A 21,734-nucleotide genomic window follows, 5' to 3' on the forward strand; every position below is an offset into this window, starting at 1 on the left:
ATCATTTGTTTTTGCAGAGTGTTTGTTATGAGAAAGTGAGAACAGTAATGCATATAGCCTAAATGTAGACTATCAGAAGTATGCGTACACATACATCCATGAAAACATGCATACAGCGTAGGCAGTCCCGGATGTAGACTGGTTTTATTGGGAGGCAGAGCGAGTCAACGTGTACTGTTTAACACTTTTGCTTTGCTATATATGTAAAACAATGGCTGTGACAAAGGGTGCAGTGGCGTAAGTATAAAAGAGGCTTCCATCATCAGAAAAGCAACACATATGTCCCCAGTGTATGTACTCACCGATTTGACGGCCATCCAACGAGCCTTAATTGACAAATTATTAGCAAGCTCGTAGAATTTGAGCTCCCTAGGTCGCAACTTGTGTACCCTTCTGTCCTGACCCGTTTTCTGTTATTTCGTCAAGATGCACTTTGTGTTTCTAAGGTTTATAAGGCATTTTGATACACTTAACTGTAGGTAGGACTCATCTTCGCTGTTTTGCTTAGCTAGATCACTGACCTTACTTGAGAATTGGAAGTAGTAGAAGAGGAACACTTAACAGTGGAGAATAGCAGCACACACGTATGTCCCAGCAATCTTTGCATATTAGAAAATAACAGTAGTACGAGAGGAATGAGGACAAATGATGAAATTGAGTAGTTGAAACAATATGTTTTTAGCTGAATGGGCAGGTAGGCGAATTCTGACATGATCAAAGACTACAAAGAAAATAGTGACTATGAGCGAGATGAGTTTCCTTGCCAAACGGTATGTAAAACAGACAATATTACTAATTACTCATTTAAATAGTTGTTGAAGTAACGTGTGAAATAGTGTAGGAAAACTGTTGTTGCACTTGCACTTTTCTCATGTTCAGTACTAATAGTTATAATTATGAATGAATCATGTTTTTAAATAATGTTTTAACCTTTTCGCAAAATATTTCCAACGGCCCCACAGCGTGAGTTTATTTTATGGGGCTGCTATTATTGTAGCAGAATTATTTGCAAATGTGTGTGGAGAGTTGTGTAACTGTATCTCAGTCTGTGTGTGCGTAATCAGATTTGTACACAGATCTGTAAATGAGTACATAAATCTGTAAATGCGTACACAGATCTGTAAATGTGTACACAGATCTGTAAATGCATACATAAATCTGTAAATGCGTACACAGAACTGTAAATGCATGCATAGATCTGTAAATGTCTATATCATCAGTTAGAACTCAGGCGGGCCTCTCAGTTGGCTGTCTTTTTACACATGATTTTTCTACATTTCAGCCGTGGCAGAGATCTGCAAATGCGTGTGGCGATTTGCAAATGTGTGTGGAGATTTCTAGGTTAACTACGACTCCCATGGTGCGCTTCGACATGAAACATCCAATCGCCGAGTTTAAAATTCTGTAACATGAGCCGGTAACTGCAGGCAAGAGAGTTTACGGTGTTGCAAAAACTGAAAACAGAGTGGTCAACTGCACGCGAGGTTGAATAATTAATTTATTCTACTTAAGGGTAACGAATACTCAATTTGCCAAGCAAGTCTAAAAATAAGGGTATGTAACATAAAGCTGAACCTGTAGTTTCACCTGGATTATGATGGGTGCTGTCAATGAGACAGGCCAGCCGTTTGGATCTTCGAACAACCCATGGGTAAGTAGCGTTTTTTTTTTTTTTTTTTTTAATAAACGCAACATTGATAATAGTATAAAAATGTAAAATTAACACGTATCATATCATTACTGAAGTGACCGTTATGCCACTTAAAAATGACACTAGATTGACAAAGGATGTCTCGTTCATACAGCCTATGGTATGGTTACGACTGGCACATCGCGCCTTCTTCTCTTAAAAGACTGTGGGAAGCAAGCTAACAGCTAGTAGCAAATAGTGCTGTGCATTCGCTTGAATTAATGGTATTTGAATGACGGAATTTTGAGAAGCTCCTTTGTTTCGGCCGCTCCAGTAATGATATAATATTAGTTGAGAAGTAATAGACAAAAGCTTATTTGCTTACTAATAGGCTAATTATTAGAAATTTGCTTCAGGTGGGATTTGACCCTGTGACTCGACAATCCATAGACCGCGACATTACCACTGAGCCACGAACTGACTAGCTGTAGGGACTTGCAATTTTCTTGGGGAAGAAGGTATAAGTCCATTTTACGTGTGTGTGTGTGTGTGTGTGTGTGACATTTTGATTGGCTGATGTAGGTGAAGGATTGGCTGGTGTATGTAAAATGACCAATGGGGAGACATTCTTTGTGGGCTAGAAGCATTTCTGCCTGGAAAAAGGAGAAAATGCAAAATACCCTTAGTTTGGGACTTTATTGTGTGGACGTGTGAAGTTGTTTATGAATTCTGTCTGTTGAAATGGGGTCCGAATGTACAGAAATTTTTTTGAAATTTCTGAGAAGTGCCAAACTCTCTGTGCTGTATAGGTCTGGGGCATGCCCCGCCAAGGCATAACTTGGCTGCATGGCATACCTGTCATCCCAATTAGCAGGTCATAACCCATAAAAATGTACTTTGTGATAGTTGCTCAATCAAATGGTAAATCTGAAAAACATTCGATTAGTCAGCGGCACCAAAATTTTCTTTCACACTCTCAATAAACTGTACAAGTCCCAGCAGAAGATTGAATTAAACCTTTTAAGGCTATATATTTTCTGAAACGTTATCAATTCCGCTTGGCCACAGTGAGTGAAACTAGGCGATCTGAGCGTATAGTTGTGGAATTTTTAAGAGTTCAATTTATTCCGCCGTACTTTTGTAAGTAGAAAAATAAATGCAGACACGTCTTCGTTTCAAAATAGGTAGTTTAATGTAGCAAAGGAACTAGTGGGTCTGTTACCCAAGTACAGATAAACAAAGAACCAACAAATGATGGAGACAGTGAATACTTATACCCTGTTCCTTCAAGGAAACAAAGGGCCAAATGGTTATCTTAAACACATCATGGGGAAGGGGGGGGGGGAGTAATCAGACATTGGGGAGAAGAAACAAGGTGTGGGGGAGTTGGACTGAAGTAGGGGGTAGAGGATATCACACGATGGTACTGCATATCAAAGGGAGACAATTTGAGTGGGCAAGGGGGTAGAGGATGTAGCACAAAGGGTGTGATTAAAAGGTCAATTTAACTGAGTGTGGTGGTAAACAATCAATGTTATCTGCAACTAGCCCACTACAATGTGAGACACCTCAGAAGGGTAAACTGTGGCTCCCATGTTTTCCAACATTTTCTATAGCCGCGTTTCCACCGCAGGAACTATACCCCGGAACTAGGAACCTTTTGAGGAACTCAGTGCGTTTCCACCGCAGGAACTAGGGTCTAAATTTAGTTCTGGGGGCTTTGTTTTACCCCCAAAACGTTCCTGCTCGGGGGGTAGTACTTTCCGAAAGTACAGGAACCTTTTGGGTGGAGCTTGCAGCGCTGAACATTTCTGATTGGTCGAGTACTCGTAGCATTTGTGTTGTATTTATTTTCCGCCATTACCCGCCATGTTTGAAAATATGCAGCGGCAAACCAATTTATTTTCATAATAACTTCAAATCAAACTTGTATGTTATGCGGCGCAGTAGCCTACTTTTGGTTATAGCCTGCCAACGTCTTGGAATTATAACGTGTGCTCTTCTGTTCTTTTCTTGCTTTAGTATTCGTTTTATAAAATGCTAAGCATTCGTGCTGGGACAGCATATTACGTAGGCTACCAAAACATTCAAACGGATTAATTCGGTTGCTGAATATTTTCTTCCGGATTTTCTTTGTTAGCCCGTTGTAATTGACTCAAAACGTTTGATACAGTTATGTGAGGTATGCGGTAGTTCTGCATAATTAACATTGGTGATACAGTACAAGCAAACTGGAAATCACCTTCTGGGTAAAATAACAGGTTAATTCTAGTAATCTTCGCTTTAGCTTTTTCAGACTGCCGTAATTTTACTCAATTTTACTGCCATTTTTCAATTCCACGAAAAGACCAGGAAGACTATGGACTCATTTATGGTGCATGGTTCGCATCTGGAGGGCACACTTCGCTGCTCGGCTAGCAGTAACTTCGAAGGAAAGCAAACGGTGGCTGTACCACTACTAATTTACATTTTCACGCAAGTCCGAGTTTTCGTTCTATTCTTGTCATTTTGCGATTAGCCTATATGGAATTGACGACGAGAAAGTAATAAAACAGCAAATTGTTTACAACGTGTGCATGTTTTCTGCTGTTAATGAATGTGTTTGAGAGGATATATGAAAATCAATAAATACAAAAGTAACCATATATAGTCATTGTTGGTAACCCGTTGTATATAAGTGGAATAAACCCCTCCGGGCTGTCCCGGTTATTAGAAAATAATGTAGGCTACTTCGGTGGTAGTATGGGGTTACAGAAGAAATCATATGACAGATGGACCGACGACAACGTCAGTGGGCTTATTTGCCTAATCTTCGCGGTACTTTAGACCCCGGTGGAAACGCAGACAACCATTGGCTGAAGGAACCTTTTAGTTCCTGGTAAAGTAGTTCCTGGGACTGAAAGTTCCGGGTAATTTTGGTGGAAACGCGGCTTATGTGAATTACATCAGAAGGATTCAGCCTTGTTGTTTGCTACCTAAACTTCACCGCACACTTGTAGCAGGGCGGTGTGTCCAGTCAGATTTCTTTACGGGGCGTGGAAAGGGGAGTGGTTACTGTACTTGTGACGCACTAAGTTGATAACATTCTCAACTGGCTGAAAATAGGACGATAAATTTAAAACGCATATTTCTCCAAAAAATAAAGAACGCACATATTTAATACTTTACTCATAGTGTTTCTTCAATGCCTCTTAAGCAAATAGCACATAAAACCGAGAAAGTGTGACCAACCACCATGTTACTCCTTTAAAGCTTTCAAATCGTCTGACGAGCTGTGACTTAGGCTGCATTCCCACCAAATCAGGCAATGCGGCACCTTACCGCAGGGTTGTGCGGCGGTGTGGGCATGTCACTACATGGCCCATTTGTGTGACGTTGTATTGTGAACTTTAACCACCTTCCCCTCCATTTCCTGTCCGCTAACTCAAAAAAAAGAAAATGGACAAAAACGCAAACCGAAGGAAGCTTCTTGCTATCGTTATTTTGCAGCGTAGACTGCCAGCCAGACGCAGACGTCGAAGCTAGGTACACAAAATAAACCAAGCAAGGACACAACTGGGAGAGTATTATCGTTTGGTCCATGAACTCCATAGTGCTAGGTACAGTAAACTAACATGCAAGAACTGCTAAATAGCGAATCTTTTATACAGCTTAATTCCAACGTTCGGAATTGATATTTAGCTAGTAATTATTGTTTCTGTACTCATCCCATTACCCGGTACTCTCAAATCATGATGGCGATTATAAAATTAAATCTTGGGAAATTAATCGCGTCAGTAATTCATCTGACAGTTGCTCGGTAAACAGCGGACTGCTACATGGTAATTTAAACAACTTACATGATTGGCCACTGCAGCGTGACGTCGGGTTGCGTTCCGGCAAATGTTGAATCTGCTTCAACTTTCTTGCTGCAGGCCGCTGCGTTTTTTCTCGGCACCCCATGCGGTCAACCACTGCCGCAGCCTAAACGCACTACCCCCATTCAAATGAATGGGAAGACTGCCGTTTTTGCCGCACAACCCTGCAGTAAGCTGATCTGGTGTGAATCCAGCCTCAGATTTTGGAGAAGGGTCCATCTGCAGCTCCGCAGACCGGCCTGAGGCGTGAGCGAGGAAGTGCGCATGCGCTTACAAGTGTAAGGAGAAAAACAGAGAGAAAGCGGGGTCCTGTGGCGTGATTAAAGTGGATGACATTCAAATTAATTATACCATTGTATAGCCATGCATGTCATGATAAAATCCACTGGAAACATTTGTTTATAAGTGGCTGCCACCAAAAGTTTGACAATAGAGGGTAGAACAAAGCCCTTGGTTTGACTACCAAAGACTATCTGGTAACACTTTACAATAAGGTTACATGAATTGGCATTAACTAATGTAGTTGTTAATATGAATTAATGATGCACAAATACATTTACAAAGTATTTTCAAACATTAACAAATGGTTTGAAATTACAAACCATTAGTTAATGTATTTGTCAACTGTTTATGAACAGTAAAATCTGTTATGTCTGCGCCACGCTGTGTTTAGCTGAATATTACTACAACACGAGCTGCTACTTACAATGACGTTTCATCTTCGTCCTCAGTGGCTCATCCGAAGTTAATTCAGAAGCTGACATGAGGTTTTCTAGCTAAGAAAATGATTAGCTAGACCATGTGTATACACATTTATGACCAAAACAATGGCAGTAGTAGTGGGGTGCAATTTGATTACGGATTGTAGCATTAACTAATGATAAATGAAGTCCATTATCATGGGCTAAACTTACCATTAGTTAGTTAACGGTTAACAAATACATTAGCTAAAGGTTTGTACTTTCAATAAGGGTAGGGGAGAACGGGGTAAGTTGTCACACGGGTAAGTTGTCACTGTTCATACCTCCAGCAGAAGAGGCGCTATCTCAAAAATCAAATAGCTACTTTGTGTGACAACATGTTCTATGGTCAACTTCCTGTTCACATGTGGTCAAAGTCACTATTGAGCACAATTTTATTATTTTTCACCTTCAAAGGTAAAAAAATGACACTACATTTTATGTAATAAAATTTTGTCAGGTATGAATGTTCAAAATTATATATTTGTACTAGAGCCCGACCGATGCCAGATTTTTGGGTCCGATGCCGATCCCGATTTTGGAGAGTCCTAGCCCACCGATTACCGATGTTTTGACCGATATTTTGTCAAAAAGTGCAACATTTTCAAATCAATTTGAAAAAACATATATTTTAAGTTTCTATATTTGAGAACATTTAACTTATAAGCAAACAAATAAAAATAAACACACAAAGAACTTTTTAGATAAAAAAATATAAAAGATGATATTAAATTAAATGTATATATTAACACCATCCTTAAGTGTGTGAAATCAAAATAACTCCACACCTTGCTTTTACTCCTTTTTTTTTCCAGACGTCTATAAAAAATTAATTAAAAAAATAAAAAAATCAGTTTTCCAGTTTCAAACATGTATTTTTATGAATATTATTATTGTTGTTATTAATTTGTTATTATTTCTTAGTATCTATTCTCAGTAAATTAATTATATTTTATTATTTTATTCCTACTACATGATCTCAAAGAGTAATACTTTATCTAGCGAGCTTCCCTGTCCATAAGAATTCGGTGGTGAAAATAACTACAATACGCTCTGACGCGTGACTAGATGACACACTCGCTCGCAATAACGCATTAGCTATTGACACAGCCTCATTATTTCTTATTATATATTCTCAGTAAGTTAAATGAATTATATTTTCTTATTTTATTTCTACTACATGATCTCAAAGAATAAGACATTATCTAGCGGAGCTAATGAGTGAATCAAGTGTAACGTTAGAAAAAATTTAATTGACTGGATGAAATACGTGAAATAAACTACAATGCGCTTTCGTGCAGGTTACCCACGCTAACTGTTGGTTGATTCACTTCTCCAACAGCAATCCTTCTCTCATGTTATCACGACAAAGCTAGATAACATGGATTAAAATTATCCACGTTAGAAGTGTTTTATCTGTGTTTTTATTGTCTGGTTAGCTTGCTACGATGACGCGTGACTAGATGACACACTCGCTTGCAATAACGCGTTGGCTATTGACACAGCATCATATAGTAGCTAATATCATTATCTCAGATAAAAAAACAAATGTGTGATGCATTCAATCACCGTTTTATTTTGGCTGGTTATTTATTTGAGAATACAGCGATGTCCTCTGGAAATGTAGATCCTACGCTGCTTATGTGCTCACTGCCGCTTCATAAAGCCTTGCTAGCCAGCTAGCTTGCTAAAGTGAACCAAATATGTTAGCTAGCTCGCTCGCTTGATAATGAGGATTGATAAACAGTGGTCGTATTAACGCATTTAATTAAAAACTTTCACTAAAGCCGTGTTTCCACCGCAGGAACTATACCCCGGAACTAGGAACCTTTTGAGGAACTCAGTGCGTTTCCACCGCAGGAACTAAATTTAGTTCCTGGGGCTTTATTTTACCCCCCAAAAGGTTCCTGCTCGGGGGGTAGTACTTTCCGAAAGTACAGGAACCTTTTGGGTGGAGCTTGCAGCGCTGAACATTTCTGATTGGTCGAGTACTCGCAGCATTTTTGTGTTTTTTGTTTTCAGGCGCCATGTTTAAAAATAAGCAGGAGCAAACCAATTTATTTTCATAATAACTTCAAATCAAACTTGTATGTTATGCAGCGCAGTAGCCTACTTTTGGTTATAGCCTGCCAACGTCTTGGAATTATAACGTGTGCTCTTCTGCTCTTTTCTTGCTTTAGTATTCGTTTTATAAAATGCTAAGCATTCGTGCTGGGGCAGCATATTACGTACTAAAACATTCAAACGGATTAATTCGGTTGCTGAATATTTTCTTCCGGATTTTCTTTGTTAGCCCGTTGTAATTGACTCAAAACGTTTGATACAGTTATGTGAGGTATGCGGTAGTTCTGCGTAATTCACATTGGTGATACAGTAAAAGCAAACTGGAAATCACCTTCCGCACTTTTTGTCAGGGTAAAATAAAAGGTTAATTCTAGTAACCGTCCCATTAGCTTTTTCAGACTGCCGTAATTTTACTCCATTTTACTGCCATTCTTCAATTCCACGAAAAGACCAAGAAGACTATGGACTAATTTATGGTGCATGGTTCGCATCTGGAGGGCACACTTCGCTGCTCGGCTAGCAGTAACTTCGAAGGAAAGCAAACGGTGGCTGTACCACTACTAATTTACATTTTCACGCAAGTCCGAGTTTTCGTTCTATTCTTGTCATTTTGCGATTAGCCTATATGGAATTGACGATGAGAAAGTAATCAAACAGCAAATTGTTTACAACGTGTGCATGCTTTCTGCTGTTGTTGCCAGTTATACATATAAATGTGAATGCATTCTGTCGCTTCGGATGTCAAGACATGAAAGCGAATGTTCGCATAAAAACATAATGAATGTGTTTGAGAGGATACGAAAATCAATAAATACAAAAGTAACCATATATAGTCATTGTTGGTAACCCGTTGTATATAAGTGGAATAAACCCCTCCGGGCTGTCCCGGTTATTAGAAAATAATGTAGGCTACTTCGGTGGTAGTATGGGGTTACAGAAGAAATCATATGACAGATGGACCGACGACAACGTCGCTTTTTCATACGTCAGTGGGCTACTTTGCCTAATCTTCGCGGTACTTTAGACCCCGGTGGAAACGCAGACAACCATTGGCTGAAGGAACCTTTTAGTTCCTGGTAAAGTAGTTCCTGGGACTGAAAGTTCCGGGTAATTTTGGTGGAAACGCGGCTTAAATATACATACCTTTATTGCGGCAATCTCATCTGTGCAGACAAGTCTTGCAGTAGAGAATACTGGATGAGGCACGAGTGACAAACGTCTTATTACAGAAGTAGAGCGTCAGCTGCTGCAGTTCACACTTGTATTAGAGCTCCCTCTACTGGATAATTCTAGTAAATAGCAAAAATGTTCGAACAGACAAGTACAGATAAATAATCATTGTTTTTTTGTTTATTATACTTATTTAAAAATAGGGACACATCGGCTGCATAACTGCCGATCCCGATGTCGTCAAAAAAGTCAAATAATGGCCGATATATCGGCCAAACCAATATATCGGTCGGGCTCTTAATTTGTACTGAATAGAGGAGACATACTTTAGCTGCAGTCCTATGTTGAACTATCCATGAGATTTAGCCAACATTAGCACACGTCAGTTTGGGGCAAGTTGTCACGTGACAACTAGCCCCAGTTTGAATAGGCACATAGAACATTGTGATATTTTGATGGAAGGAAGGAAGAAAGATAGTTAGAAATTATGAAAGAAAGACGGAGACTGGCAGCACACCACCTGATATAATGTTAAAGGCGGTGAGGCAGGTGAAGTTGCAAAATAAATCAATCAGAAGTACAGCGAGGGATTTTGGCATAAATTACCATACTCTGACTCGGTATGGCCAAATGGTCCCACAGAAGAAGTGGAAAGTCAGACAGCCGTGCCAACAACAGTGGTTGGCTATAGAAAGCCACGGCAGGTTTTTTCACCTGATTTGGAGATGCAGCTTGTTCAGTATATTGCTAGGTCAGCTGATATTTATTTCGGTCTGTCGCCAAGTGAGGTCAGAAGGTTTTCCTTCCAGTTTGCTGTGGCACACAAGTTGAACTTCACTCCAGTGTGGGCAGAAAAAGAGAAGGCCAGCTCGGAGTGGTTTATAGCCTTCTTAAAGCGGCACCCAACGCTGTCGCTGAGAAAGCCAGAGGCAACTAGCCTTGCCAGGGCAAGTAGCTTTAACAGGGAAAATGTTAATGCTTTCTTCGACAATGTGGCAGAAGTGCTACAGAGACATCAGTTTGGACCAGGAGGCATATGGAATGTTGATGAAACTGGGGTGACCACTGTACATAAATCTGAAAAAGTGGTGGCCAGACGCGGATTCAAACAGGTAGGGTCACTGACCTCTGCTGAAAGGGGAAGCCTCATCATACTGGCCTGTGCTGTCTCAGCCACAGGGAATAGTATACTACCATATTTTATATTCCCCCGTGTCCAAGAGCACTTCCTGATCAATGGACCACCTGGGAGCAAAGGAGGGGCAAATCCCTCTGGCTGGATGAAAGATGTGCACTTTGTATGCTCCACGAAATGTTTCAAGAAGTCAACAAAGTGCTCAAAGGAGAAGCCCTGTTTGCTCCTTTTGGACAACCACGAGACTCATCTGTCCGTAGATGGACTCAATTATGCCAAACAAAATGGCATAATAATGCTGTCTTTCCCACCCCACTGCTCTCATCACCTTCAACCCTTAGACAGGTCTGTCTTCGGGCCGCTAAAGAGGCACATCAACACCGCGTGTGATGCCTGGATGAGGAACAATCCCGGGAAAACAATTGGCTATCCTCTGGGTGCAACCCCCTTGAACATTCAGGCTGGCTTTAGGGTGGCTAGGGTACAACCTTACAACAGGGATGTATTTTTGGAAACTGAGTTTGCACCATCCTATGTTATGGATCGCCCCATTCAGAATCCAGCCATGCCAGGCCCCAGCACCAACCCAGCCATGCCACAGCACCAACCAAGGGGCAACAACTTGCCTCTATTAGTGAAGCCTTTTACCCCAGTGGCTACTGCGTGAACTGCAATGCCTGGTTGCAAAAAGAACTTGAAACCCTGCCCAACCAATGTTAAATCAATGGGGAAAGCCTGAAAAGAGGCCAATTTTTTCAGAAGAAATATGAAGTCTATACATTTTTTACACAAGAAATGATGGTTTAACTAGTTAATCCCATCCCTTGTAATGTCTCCCCTGGGTCAGATTTTTTAAAATAATTCTGCCAAAATTCCCAAATCTACCGTATGACCATATAAGGATTTCCCCATCCTCGCAGGCAGGCAGAGTGCTTCAGCGGCAGGTGTGATGCTGTGCCGTTTTATTCCGATTAGCTAGCTACATACGGTCTCACCATTTAAAAGTCAAAGGTCCAAAAATGTTGTGTTCTGCGTTCACCTGTACTAACCGCTATTCTAAGGATTCGTCTCTCCAGTTCTTTCGGTTAATACATTTGAGACATTTTCAGATAAACAATGTTCTGTGTCAAAACGTGATTTCTGACCATTTCGGGGTTTCAGTTGATTCTCATTAAGTCTCGTCTTTTATAATTTGTATGTTGTTGGTGAAATCAGATTTGTAAGCAGTTTTGAAGCTTTAAGAAGACAAGTTAGGGGAATTTACTTAGGTAGGGGGAGCAAGCTTACTGTCTTGCTATCGATCTGTCTGTCTATCTAGCTAACTTGCTAGCTATTTATCTTGTGATATATCTGTCTAGCTATCTAGAGTTCTGTTATCTGTCTATATAACTAGCTGGCTAGTTAGCTAGTGATCTATTATCTATTTTTCTATGTTAATATCTTAACACTAAACATATCACAATTAACTTTTTTGAAATGTTATGACAGTACGGTTCTGTGGTTGCAAGGCCACTCTTGTTGTCCAGACGTGGGCGTGTCTTAATTACCATGTTAGGTAGTTGGGGTGGATTTTCCTGTAGTCGTGGACTCCACTCTTTCGCTACACTGCGCTTGCGTTGGTTGCAATGGGCAATGTGGCTGCGCCCTAGTTTGGGCTTCATGCGCCAGTGAGCACTAACCATGGCAAATCAGTGGGTGACGTCATGAAGCACTTTGTCCATATTTTTATACAGTCTATGACACCAACAGAGCCATGCCAGACCCCAGTACCAATCCAGCCATGGCAGGCCCCATCACCAGCCCAGCCCTTCCTGCCACAAGCTCAGACGCAGACCTGCCCAGTTCCTATGCTAGCGTCAGCTCTCCATTGCCCAGCAATGTCAGTGCTGACACGAGTCTACCAACTCCAGAGGACATCTGGCCCTATCCAAAGCTGGCCCACGCAAAACAGCAAGTCTAACTGACACACCTGTGAAGCAGGCACTAGAAATGGAAAAGAAAAAGGCACAATTTAACAAACGTCTGTTTCAGAAGAAAGGGAAGCAAAGGGGGGAGTCAAAATATGGATCTGTAAAGAAAAGAAGGCAGCTAAAAACAGAAAAATCCTGGATGAGTCATCAGATGAAGAGGAGTGCTTCTGCCTCGTCTGTGTGGAGCCATTCTCAAAAAGCCGCCCAAAGAAGACTTGGGTGCAGTGTGTGAGGTGCAACAAATGGGCCCATGATGCTTGCACCTCAGGCCAGGAAATTTATGTGTGCCAGAACTGTAACTCTGAAGATGAGTCTTTGTTGTTATTTAAGGATGATTGTTGTTTTGAGTTCTTTTATGATGATGAATTTGGTTTTGAATTTGAAAAAAAAAATCAATATTCACAATTAAGTAGTTGTTTTTATTTGTTGATAATCCAATGTGGCAACCTACCTGACATAGTGTGACAACTTACCCGATGATGGGGCAAGTTGTCACAAGTGCGCACACCGTATTTAACTGTCTACAACTTTGTACGGAAATAAGATATGAATATGTAATGAATACAAAATATGTACCCAAGACTTCTTTCTTTCATTTGGTATGACATTTATACCATTGTGATGTATTGTGCCCAGTCAATGTAAGAAAGAGTGAGAAGTGTGACAACATACCCCGCTATCCCCTACTAAATAATGAAAAGTTAATTGAATGCTTTGTTAATGGATTTATACATCATTAATTAATGTTAACTATATATATTAGTTAATGCCAATTCATGTAACATTATTGTAAAGTGTTACCGAGATACCATTGCTTTTGAAATTCAGAAGGGTCCATGAATTACGAGCGATTGTTTTATTTCAGTGTGGCTTTGCTGCTCTTTCTCTCTGTTTTTCTCCTTCCGCTTGTAAGCCCATGCGCACTTCCTCGCTCACGCTTCAGGCCGTTCTGCTCACGCCTCATGCCGGTCTGCAAAACTGCAGATGGCTGCTGTTGGGATTTTGTGGAAGAAAACAAGTTACTCATTGTGACAAGGCCATTTCTAATGTGGTTTCTAACATTTCTGCAAGTTAAAGTTATAAATAAGGCAGTTGATATTTTTATAGAAACATTTGGCAACACCTGATTGTTCATTAAATTACTGCGTGAGCTAGCCAGACTGAAATGCAGTGAGAAGTTGTGGTTTGCTAGCTGACTAAATAACTATATGTTTCACAAGCTTAGCTATCGAGCCGTCTTACTGACTAGCCCCAGCCATCTTGCTAGACAGTAGAACAGTTGTACTGTAGCTGGCTAACTTTCCCAAAGAATGCAATAAAATTTTGGTAGCACTCGACTGTAACATTATATTTAGCTAGCAGGCTAGCCACAACTCCTGACTGGTTGAAATTCTGCAGTCAAATGTGCATGCCCCATTCCGTGTTATGGTAGCTAGCTACTACTAGTTACTGCTGTTTAAAGGAAGTGAAATAGAAATGTGGTTGGTAACTTGATAATTTGATTGTAAACTCCTCAAAAAAAGTTTGGAAATTTGGTGTTTGGTTGATCATATCTCTGTTGTTACTGTATTATTAGCATTGTATCTTATATCATTGGAAAGCCTGTTCATTTCCCTTTACAATGGTGTCCCCTTTGTAAGATCATGCATTTGTGGGATGAGCAGCACAGCTGATTATGTTGGTGGGGTCCCAAGTGACATGTGCCAAGTTTCCTTGCCAATGTCAAACAGTGTATTCTCCTGTTGGTATTGACTCTATTGTTTTGAGTTGTTTGGGGGATTGGATGATTGAACTCTATCAGGAACAAACAAGACATATTGGTAATTTTACGCTTTATTCATTGAACAAACAGTCAGGAGCCTCAGTAGCGGGTGGAAGAACCATACGCAGCCACAACAGCCTAGCACCTCCTCCTCATGCTGGTCACCAGGCTGGTCACGCATTGCTGTGGGATGGCATTCCACTCCTCAACCAGGATTCGTCGCAGGTCAGCCAATGTGGTTGAATGGAATGGCCTGCCAACAGCCCAGACCTCAACCCAATTGAACACTTGTGGGATCAGCTCGGGCGTGCTGTACGTGCTAGAGTGACCAACGCAACCACGTTGGCTGACCTGCGACAACTTTGTTGACCAAGCCACGTTAGATACTAACGTTAGCTCAGTCGAGGTATCTTTATGTAGCGTCAGCTAACTAGCTTCATTGGCTAACGTTGTCATAAAATTTTCCCGACCGTGAAAACTGCCTTACTTGTTTACATTTTGGACAGATGTGGCTAGTGGGTAAATCTATCGCTGTTTCCGTTGCAGCACTGTTGTTTTTACATTCATTCTGAATCTGGTATGTGTTTTTACATTCATTCGGCTTAAGGCCCTGCGGAAAGCCCTGTAAAGCTAAATGAGTTGTCATATTGCAAAGTCCAAAAATCTCCGTAGCTAGTTCAATAAATAATATTTGGCTTTCCTGAATTGTTGCTTTATGTTTCGTGTAGTAATTATGTTGATGCTAAGATTGCTTTTCAGCTATGCCAGCTAACGTTAGCAAATGTAGCTGTTAGCTATCCTCCTTGTAAGCCAGGCAAAGGTAATTCATACACTCAGTAATTATACATCTAAATATAGTAAGAAACTTACTTTGTGGTTATCCTCCATACTGTGCTTGATCGAATTGTAGGGACTGCTCCCGGGTTCAGTCGCAGTTCTTTGCAAAATCCACTCTGTTTTTGCATCTGGTCGTCTGGTTTAAAATGCAGACTGCAGACTCTTGTGTTGTTTGACACTAATGAACCTGATAAAAAATTCTACCCACTTGTTTTTTACATTTGTGTCCTTCGGGATTGCGTGTAGTGAGTCACTATTTGTGCATCCTTCAACACAACAGTGCCGCTTGCAAGGTGCCATGTTTGCCAGACTTGACAGTGGCAAATGCAGCCTAGCCCACAATGTCAATCATAAGCAAATACACGCTGTGATAGGCTGCATGCAAATGAGACTGCTTCCTGACGTCAGGAAGTGGCAATTTTTTAAATGTGGAAAAAAGCACAGTGGGTGGCGCAGTGATTTTTAAAACAGCAATTTTTATAATTCAAAACATAAAATTATGAATTGTAAATGATTTGATAATACAGCTTGACACTTCCTATTTTACCACCAAGGGTAGTACAAAATATAAGCGAAGCAAATTCAGTCCGACTTTAATGGACTTCAATCGGGAAATTAGCTTTTTGGCATTTCTTAAGTTTCATTCGGTTGCAATTCGGAACCAGCTCTTGATACCCAACCATAATTTAAAGGGACATTTCACTTTTATATGACAAACACATGTAACTAACTACGGAGGATAACAGATCGAGTAAAGAGAGCACTAACATCAAAATGTATCTGTTATAATATTTTCAACATTGTATTGCTTGTAATTTATGGAGGACTATATGTGCCAAAATGAAACAAATATGTAAATGAATAGATACATAAATAAATTGGTCAATAATTAAATAAATACTTCTTTTAATCAAATAACTGCCACCTCATGATTGTCCTTTTCACGAAAACATCATTATATTTTATTTTATAATAACTTGTCGTATTGCTTCTTCATTTCATAATGACACTTCTGAATGACTTAGGCTATTTCCAAATGGTGTTTTTATTTCCGAATTCTCTCTTTCATTTCATAATGAGACTTAAAAATGGTAAGACCTCCTGATCACTCATGGTCATTGGCTGCTTACACATTCAAGAAAAAGCTGCAGCACGACAAATATCCATTGGCATTTTAAAATTATTGCTAATATGGTTAGCCTCACTGAACTCTGATATGGAAAGCCCAAGGGCTATAGCTATTTAACTACTAGTCACTCCACACACATCCATTCCCAACATAGCCCTGCAAATCTTTTTGTAAATAGCTGACATCAACTAGAATGTAGAGCACCATTAGCAGCGCAGGCAAAATGTGCGTTGCATTCCTGTTGGGCTCCTTCCTGCCATCCCGTTCCCATTCTCAAAGCAGTGCCCTTGGTTGTTTCAGACCAACCTCCCTGTTTTTAAGCTGAAGGACTCCTGTGTGACGCGACGATACAGTGACTTTGAGTGGTTGAAAAGCGAGCTGGAGAGGGAAAGCAAGGTGAGTAGGTAGCTGTTGACTGAATCCAGGATTTTTTTTTTGTTTTTTTTAACGATTATGGTGTGAAAAGTTGAAAAGAGAATTTTCTTTGGATAGCAATTATAAGTCACACAAGTCAAAACATTTCATGTACTCAACCTGTAATCTCCATGGCTGCATTTTTTGTATCATAAAGCAAATCCTCTTGTGCTACATTTTACATAATATTAATCATTTTTGGGCAAGACCCTGAATCCCAGATATAATTCATTCAACAATAAGAAGGTAACCATGAAGTCCTGTAAGGTGACTACCTGTGAAATCTGTTAATTCTGCTTCAAACTGAAGCCAGCACTGAAACGTTTGGGCTCCTATTGTTTAATTAGTCCAGAGCCTTGATTTGTGCTTATAAATAAAAACCAAAGATGGCAAGGGAGAGATGGCAAGACAACACTTTGGCTTCGCAAATCATGACTGACAATGTGAGGAGGGGGGAGTGGTTAGATGTTCTACGGGTTCATGCTACTTTCCTTGGAGTTCTTTGGATGCTTTCTTTTTAGATCTTTTAAAACAATAATTATAAGGTAAACAAATTACCCTTTTAGCACAGAACTTTCAGTGAGAAGTTTACATTGAAGGATTTCACAAATTGATTATTGAGGAGTGTTTTTAGCTTCACAAATGACTATCACCAGTGTTGGAAATTCAGGGTCCAGCATGTGGAACTGCTAAAGCGTTTTAAGCGTTTATGTGTGTCCCTCCAGGTTGTGGTTCCCCCTCTACCTGGGAAGGCTTTGTTCCGCCAACTTCCATTTCGAGGAGATGACGGGATTTTTGAGGATGCTTTCATTGAAGAGAGACGGCAAGGCCTGGAACAGTTCATAAACAAGTGTGTACATTCACCTGTGCGATCGGCATGTTTAATGTACTTGCATGAGTATAATAGAACCTTTAACACACCAACAACTGTGCAGTCATGCTTTTAGTGCAGGTCTTCAGTGCATTTCCCTTGTGATCACTTATTTTGAGTTTTCGGTTTAAAAATATATATTTTTTAAATTGTAATGTGCAACAATGGACATTTGTGATACTTGAAATTTGACAATCAGCCAGCTTTACAGTTGCAGGGGTATTCAGGCCTTGGAGCTTTAAGCAACAACAACAAAAAAAAAAACTGAATAAATAATCTTCATTTCTTAAGAGGCACTAGCTCTTCACTCCCAAGGATGCATGTCGTAATGTTGGCATGGGAAGCCGCACAACAGATTTTTTGATTGCAACATTCTGAAGTTGCATGCGGTGTTGCCAAAGTTTGAATCGTCGTTGAATGTTGGGGAGCGTCGTCCCCCTTGTTAACCGAAGTTGGAAAAGCCTTTCCCCTGGTTAAGAGAAGCAATTCTGTAGCTACAATGAAATGCATTGGTTCCACAAAAGGGAATATTGTTGCATAAACAAAGCAGCTGCTCTAATATTCATTGTCATATATTCAATGTCAGGTGTGCTTCAATCCCTGTTGTGGTGGGTTGTGTAGTGTTTCTCATTAACTAAACCCTTAAACTAAATCCACAATTGATTTTCAGAATGAGGCAAAAATAAATAAAAAAAGTTTTAATTAAAAGATTGCTATATGATTTTTATACCGTTGTACCGACTAAACACCTCTCACTCGCAGCCAGTCACCTTCTCCCCTGCCGTTGCTATATGCCTTCGGCACTGACTGTAGTCTCTTTGAAACACTTGAGTCCTGCATCTCAACTTCTGGAAATTGTTGGTCTAGAACGCATTCTGAGGAGAGAACATGGCTTGAGTTAATTATCTATTCGCTAGCTACATCTATGTGAATGTGGTTACAATGGTTTAAAACATTATTTCCAGTATCAATTTAGCAAAGCTATTTGCAATCGACTGAAGCCTAAAGTTATGTCGATTATGTGAGGGAGTAATACTGTAGATTGGTATGGCAGGTATGCCATCCTGCCAAGTTATGCAATTGGTAGGGCAGCATGCCCCATAACTATACAGCACTGAGAGTTTGGAACTTTTCTGGGTTTCCTATAGAAATAACCACAATTACTGCACACTCTCAGCCCTTAAAAACATTCATTTCTGTACCTTCTGACCCCATTTCAACATACAGAATTCACAAACTACTTCACTTGTCTGCACAATAAAGCCCCAGACTTAGGGGACTTTTCTTCTTCTCCTCCTTCTCCTCCCGCTGCCTGATTACATCACAATGGTCCAAGCCCACAAGCAGTATGTCTCCCCATTAGACATTTAGCTACACCAGCCAATCAAAACATTACATACACATGCAAAAAAGACATGTTTTTGACCAAGAAAATTATAGGCCAGTGCAGATACTTTGTTGGTGGCTCGCTGATAACGTTGTTGCTAAAGGACCGTTGAGGCGCAAGGCTGGGCAAATTTTTAATTTCGTATGAACGCTTACTTGATAACTAATGATTGTCTATTACTTCTGAACTCTTGCTTTTGCAAGTCTACAATTCTTCTGGATCCTTGTGGACCAAATCTAGCCAGTCTTTAACAGAACATATAGTCTGTATTATGACATACCATCTAGCTGTTCGGTTAACCGGTTATGTTTAGTTGCAATGTGAATGTTTTTTAGCCAGATAGGATACAGCCAGGCCATATGGAATAAAACCAGAGCTGCATTGTGCTTACTGGGCTGCTTTCTTTAAAAGCACGAGCAAATGACAGTATTAAAGAATGTTGTCTTATTGCAAAGCCGTTCATGGTCATTTAACTAAGTAGGTGTCTATAACTTTATTCACTTATGCAAAAAAAAAAATTGCTCCCAGTGTAACTACTCTGTTGGCGCTTGCCTTTGGGACCATTCAGGCTCTGGATCGAGTCCAGCCTCAGGAAAATCTGTCATTTCCAATGTAAGCTTATTTCTTTACTAATATTTTATAATTGCCTGCTACTTTAAACCTATTGCTTTTGCAACTGTACAATCCTTGTGGGAACTCTCTCTATCATTTCACATGCAAACTCCACGTAGTACTACCATGAATATGGATGAGTATTATTCTTCTCTCAGTGAGCACAAGACTGAAGACAGAAGGTGAGTTAGGTATCTAAATGTCTGAAGGGATGTAAATACATTGACTGATGTTTTCACGAACGTGGTAGGTTAGCTCTGTTTACCTGTAATTTGTTCATGATTTACCCTGATATAGCCTGCCTAGGTCCTAGCCGGTTAGAAAATATTAGAATCACATTTCAACCCAATCTAGCCGCTCTTTCGCTGAACATACACTGTATTATGTCATACCTACACGTTCGTTTCACCAGCTATATCTGGTTCAATGTGAAAGTTTTCTTGCCGTCTAGGAGCCAGGCCATAAACTAAAACCTGACTTGAATTACAGTTGAATTGAGCTAAACTAGTCCTTTACGTCAAAACATTTCAACCTACATTTCCACGCCTTTAGACGTCTACATTCTATTATTTGCGCTTGTGCTTACTGGGCTATCTTCTTTAAAAGCACGGCATTAAACAACATCTTATTGCAAAGCCATTCATAGACATTTCACTAAGTATGTGTATAACTTTATTCTCTTATGTAATATTGACATTCTAATTATATCACCATGTGCAATGCATATATTTAGCAAAATGGGGAATGGGGAGCCATATGCATTTTATGGAGGCAGATTTATTGATTTTCTGAAGTGACAACAGCCCGCCGCTGTGGTGTTTTGACATTTATTTTGCTTTTTTGTATAGCTATTTCCGTGGATAAAATTACATTTATTATTATTATTATTATTATTATTATTTTCTGTAAAAACATTTAATTCATATTCAGGGAGATAGCCAACTACTTGCAAGTTGGATGACGTGTAGCTGTTTACTAATGCGATCGCATTTCAGGCTGGAAAATAACCTGTTAAACCCTTGGAGTATGGTTAAACCAGAGAAGTTGCTGAATTGTCTTATAATCTTTATCGTCACAGAATGTATCAAGCTGGCTGTGTCGGCATAGCAACCGACACTGTAACAACTTAAAGGACATCACAATGGCTATAACGTCTGTTTTAGAAAGTCATTACGTCACCCGGATAATTTTTGCAGCCCGGATAAGATTTGTTGACATCACGTTAGCAAGCCGTATTCTCAACCAACATACAAACAATTAGTACATCTGTCGTGTCTACAACACCCATTAAAAACACTGTAGTCTATGTTAAAAAGTACCTTCACGCACAAGTTCTTAAATTGTATTTCAAATGCTCATTTGAGAGAATACAGGAAGCATCTGGGTGGCGTTTTATATATCGTTCAGTTAATAATCTCATTCCGGTCATGGTTAGTGGTGCTTACTTTGTACAATATTCTGTGATCATGTTAAACTTAATATACATGCCCATTCTGTAGAAAACATTTTGTTTAAACTATTCCATTGAATAATATGTGGTCATTTCTTTGGTACTATTTTTATTTTATGATATGCAACGATTGCTGGGAAATATGCACATTGTAAACTGTAAGGTCAGCCAGCTAGCTAAGGAAGACTGCAAAGAGGAGTCCTTGTGCACAACTAAGGGTATGCCTTATAAACCTTATCAACACAAAACGTGGATCTCAGAAGAAAAAAGAGAATACGGAGCATGAGAGAAGGCTACACAAGTTGAAATTGAAAGACATTGCTGATAATTTTGTAAATGAAGGATCGTTGGATACTTCTCGAACCAGTGAGTACATAGTGCTTTTTCAAGGAGATTTCTGTTCAGTTTCTGATGGTGCCAGCCTGTTATAGTTTCCATTGTGCCACCGTGCCGTTTTTCTCAGCAATTGTTTTATATATATATATATATATATATATAGCAAAGCGTCTGTGCTAAATGGTAAACGTTGATCAGACTGTAAAAGTTCACGTAAACATAACCGTAATCCACAAGCATTTTTAAGTGTTAGTTCACAATTTTACACCCAGGTTCGCTGCACTTCTCATCACAAATTGTGATCAAGTTGGCCCCCCCAAAATCTCTGTCTGCCTCCCAATCACAGCTGTCTAGATCCAGGACTGGCTAC

At 39.9% G+C, this 21,734-nt stretch overlaps 1 protein-coding gene across 2 annotated transcripts in view; it reads left to right on the top strand.

Moving 5' to 3' along the window:
- LOC135254714 (sorting nexin-3) overlaps positions 1-21,734 on the top strand; it is a 34,771-nt gene that overhangs the window by 5,520 nt on the left and 7,517 nt on the right. Inside the window, exons 2-3 of one of the 2 annotated variants that reach the window (XM_064335142.1) lie at positions 16,595-16,690; positions 17,434-17,558. In XM_064335142.1, coding sequence (XP_064191212.1) covers positions 16,595-16,690; positions 17,434-17,558 — 221 coding nt within the window. The remainder of the gene's footprint in view (positions 1-16,594; positions 16,691-17,433; positions 17,559-21,734) is intronic. The other variant, XM_064335150.1, reaches the window with a different exon arrangement.

This window comes from Anguilla rostrata, chromosome 1 (assembly GCF_018555375.3).
Source record: "Anguilla rostrata isolate EN2019 chromosome 1, ASM1855537v3, whole genome shotgun sequence".
Taxonomy (NCBI): domain Eukaryota; kingdom Metazoa; phylum Chordata; class Actinopteri; order Anguilliformes; family Anguillidae; genus Anguilla; species Anguilla rostrata.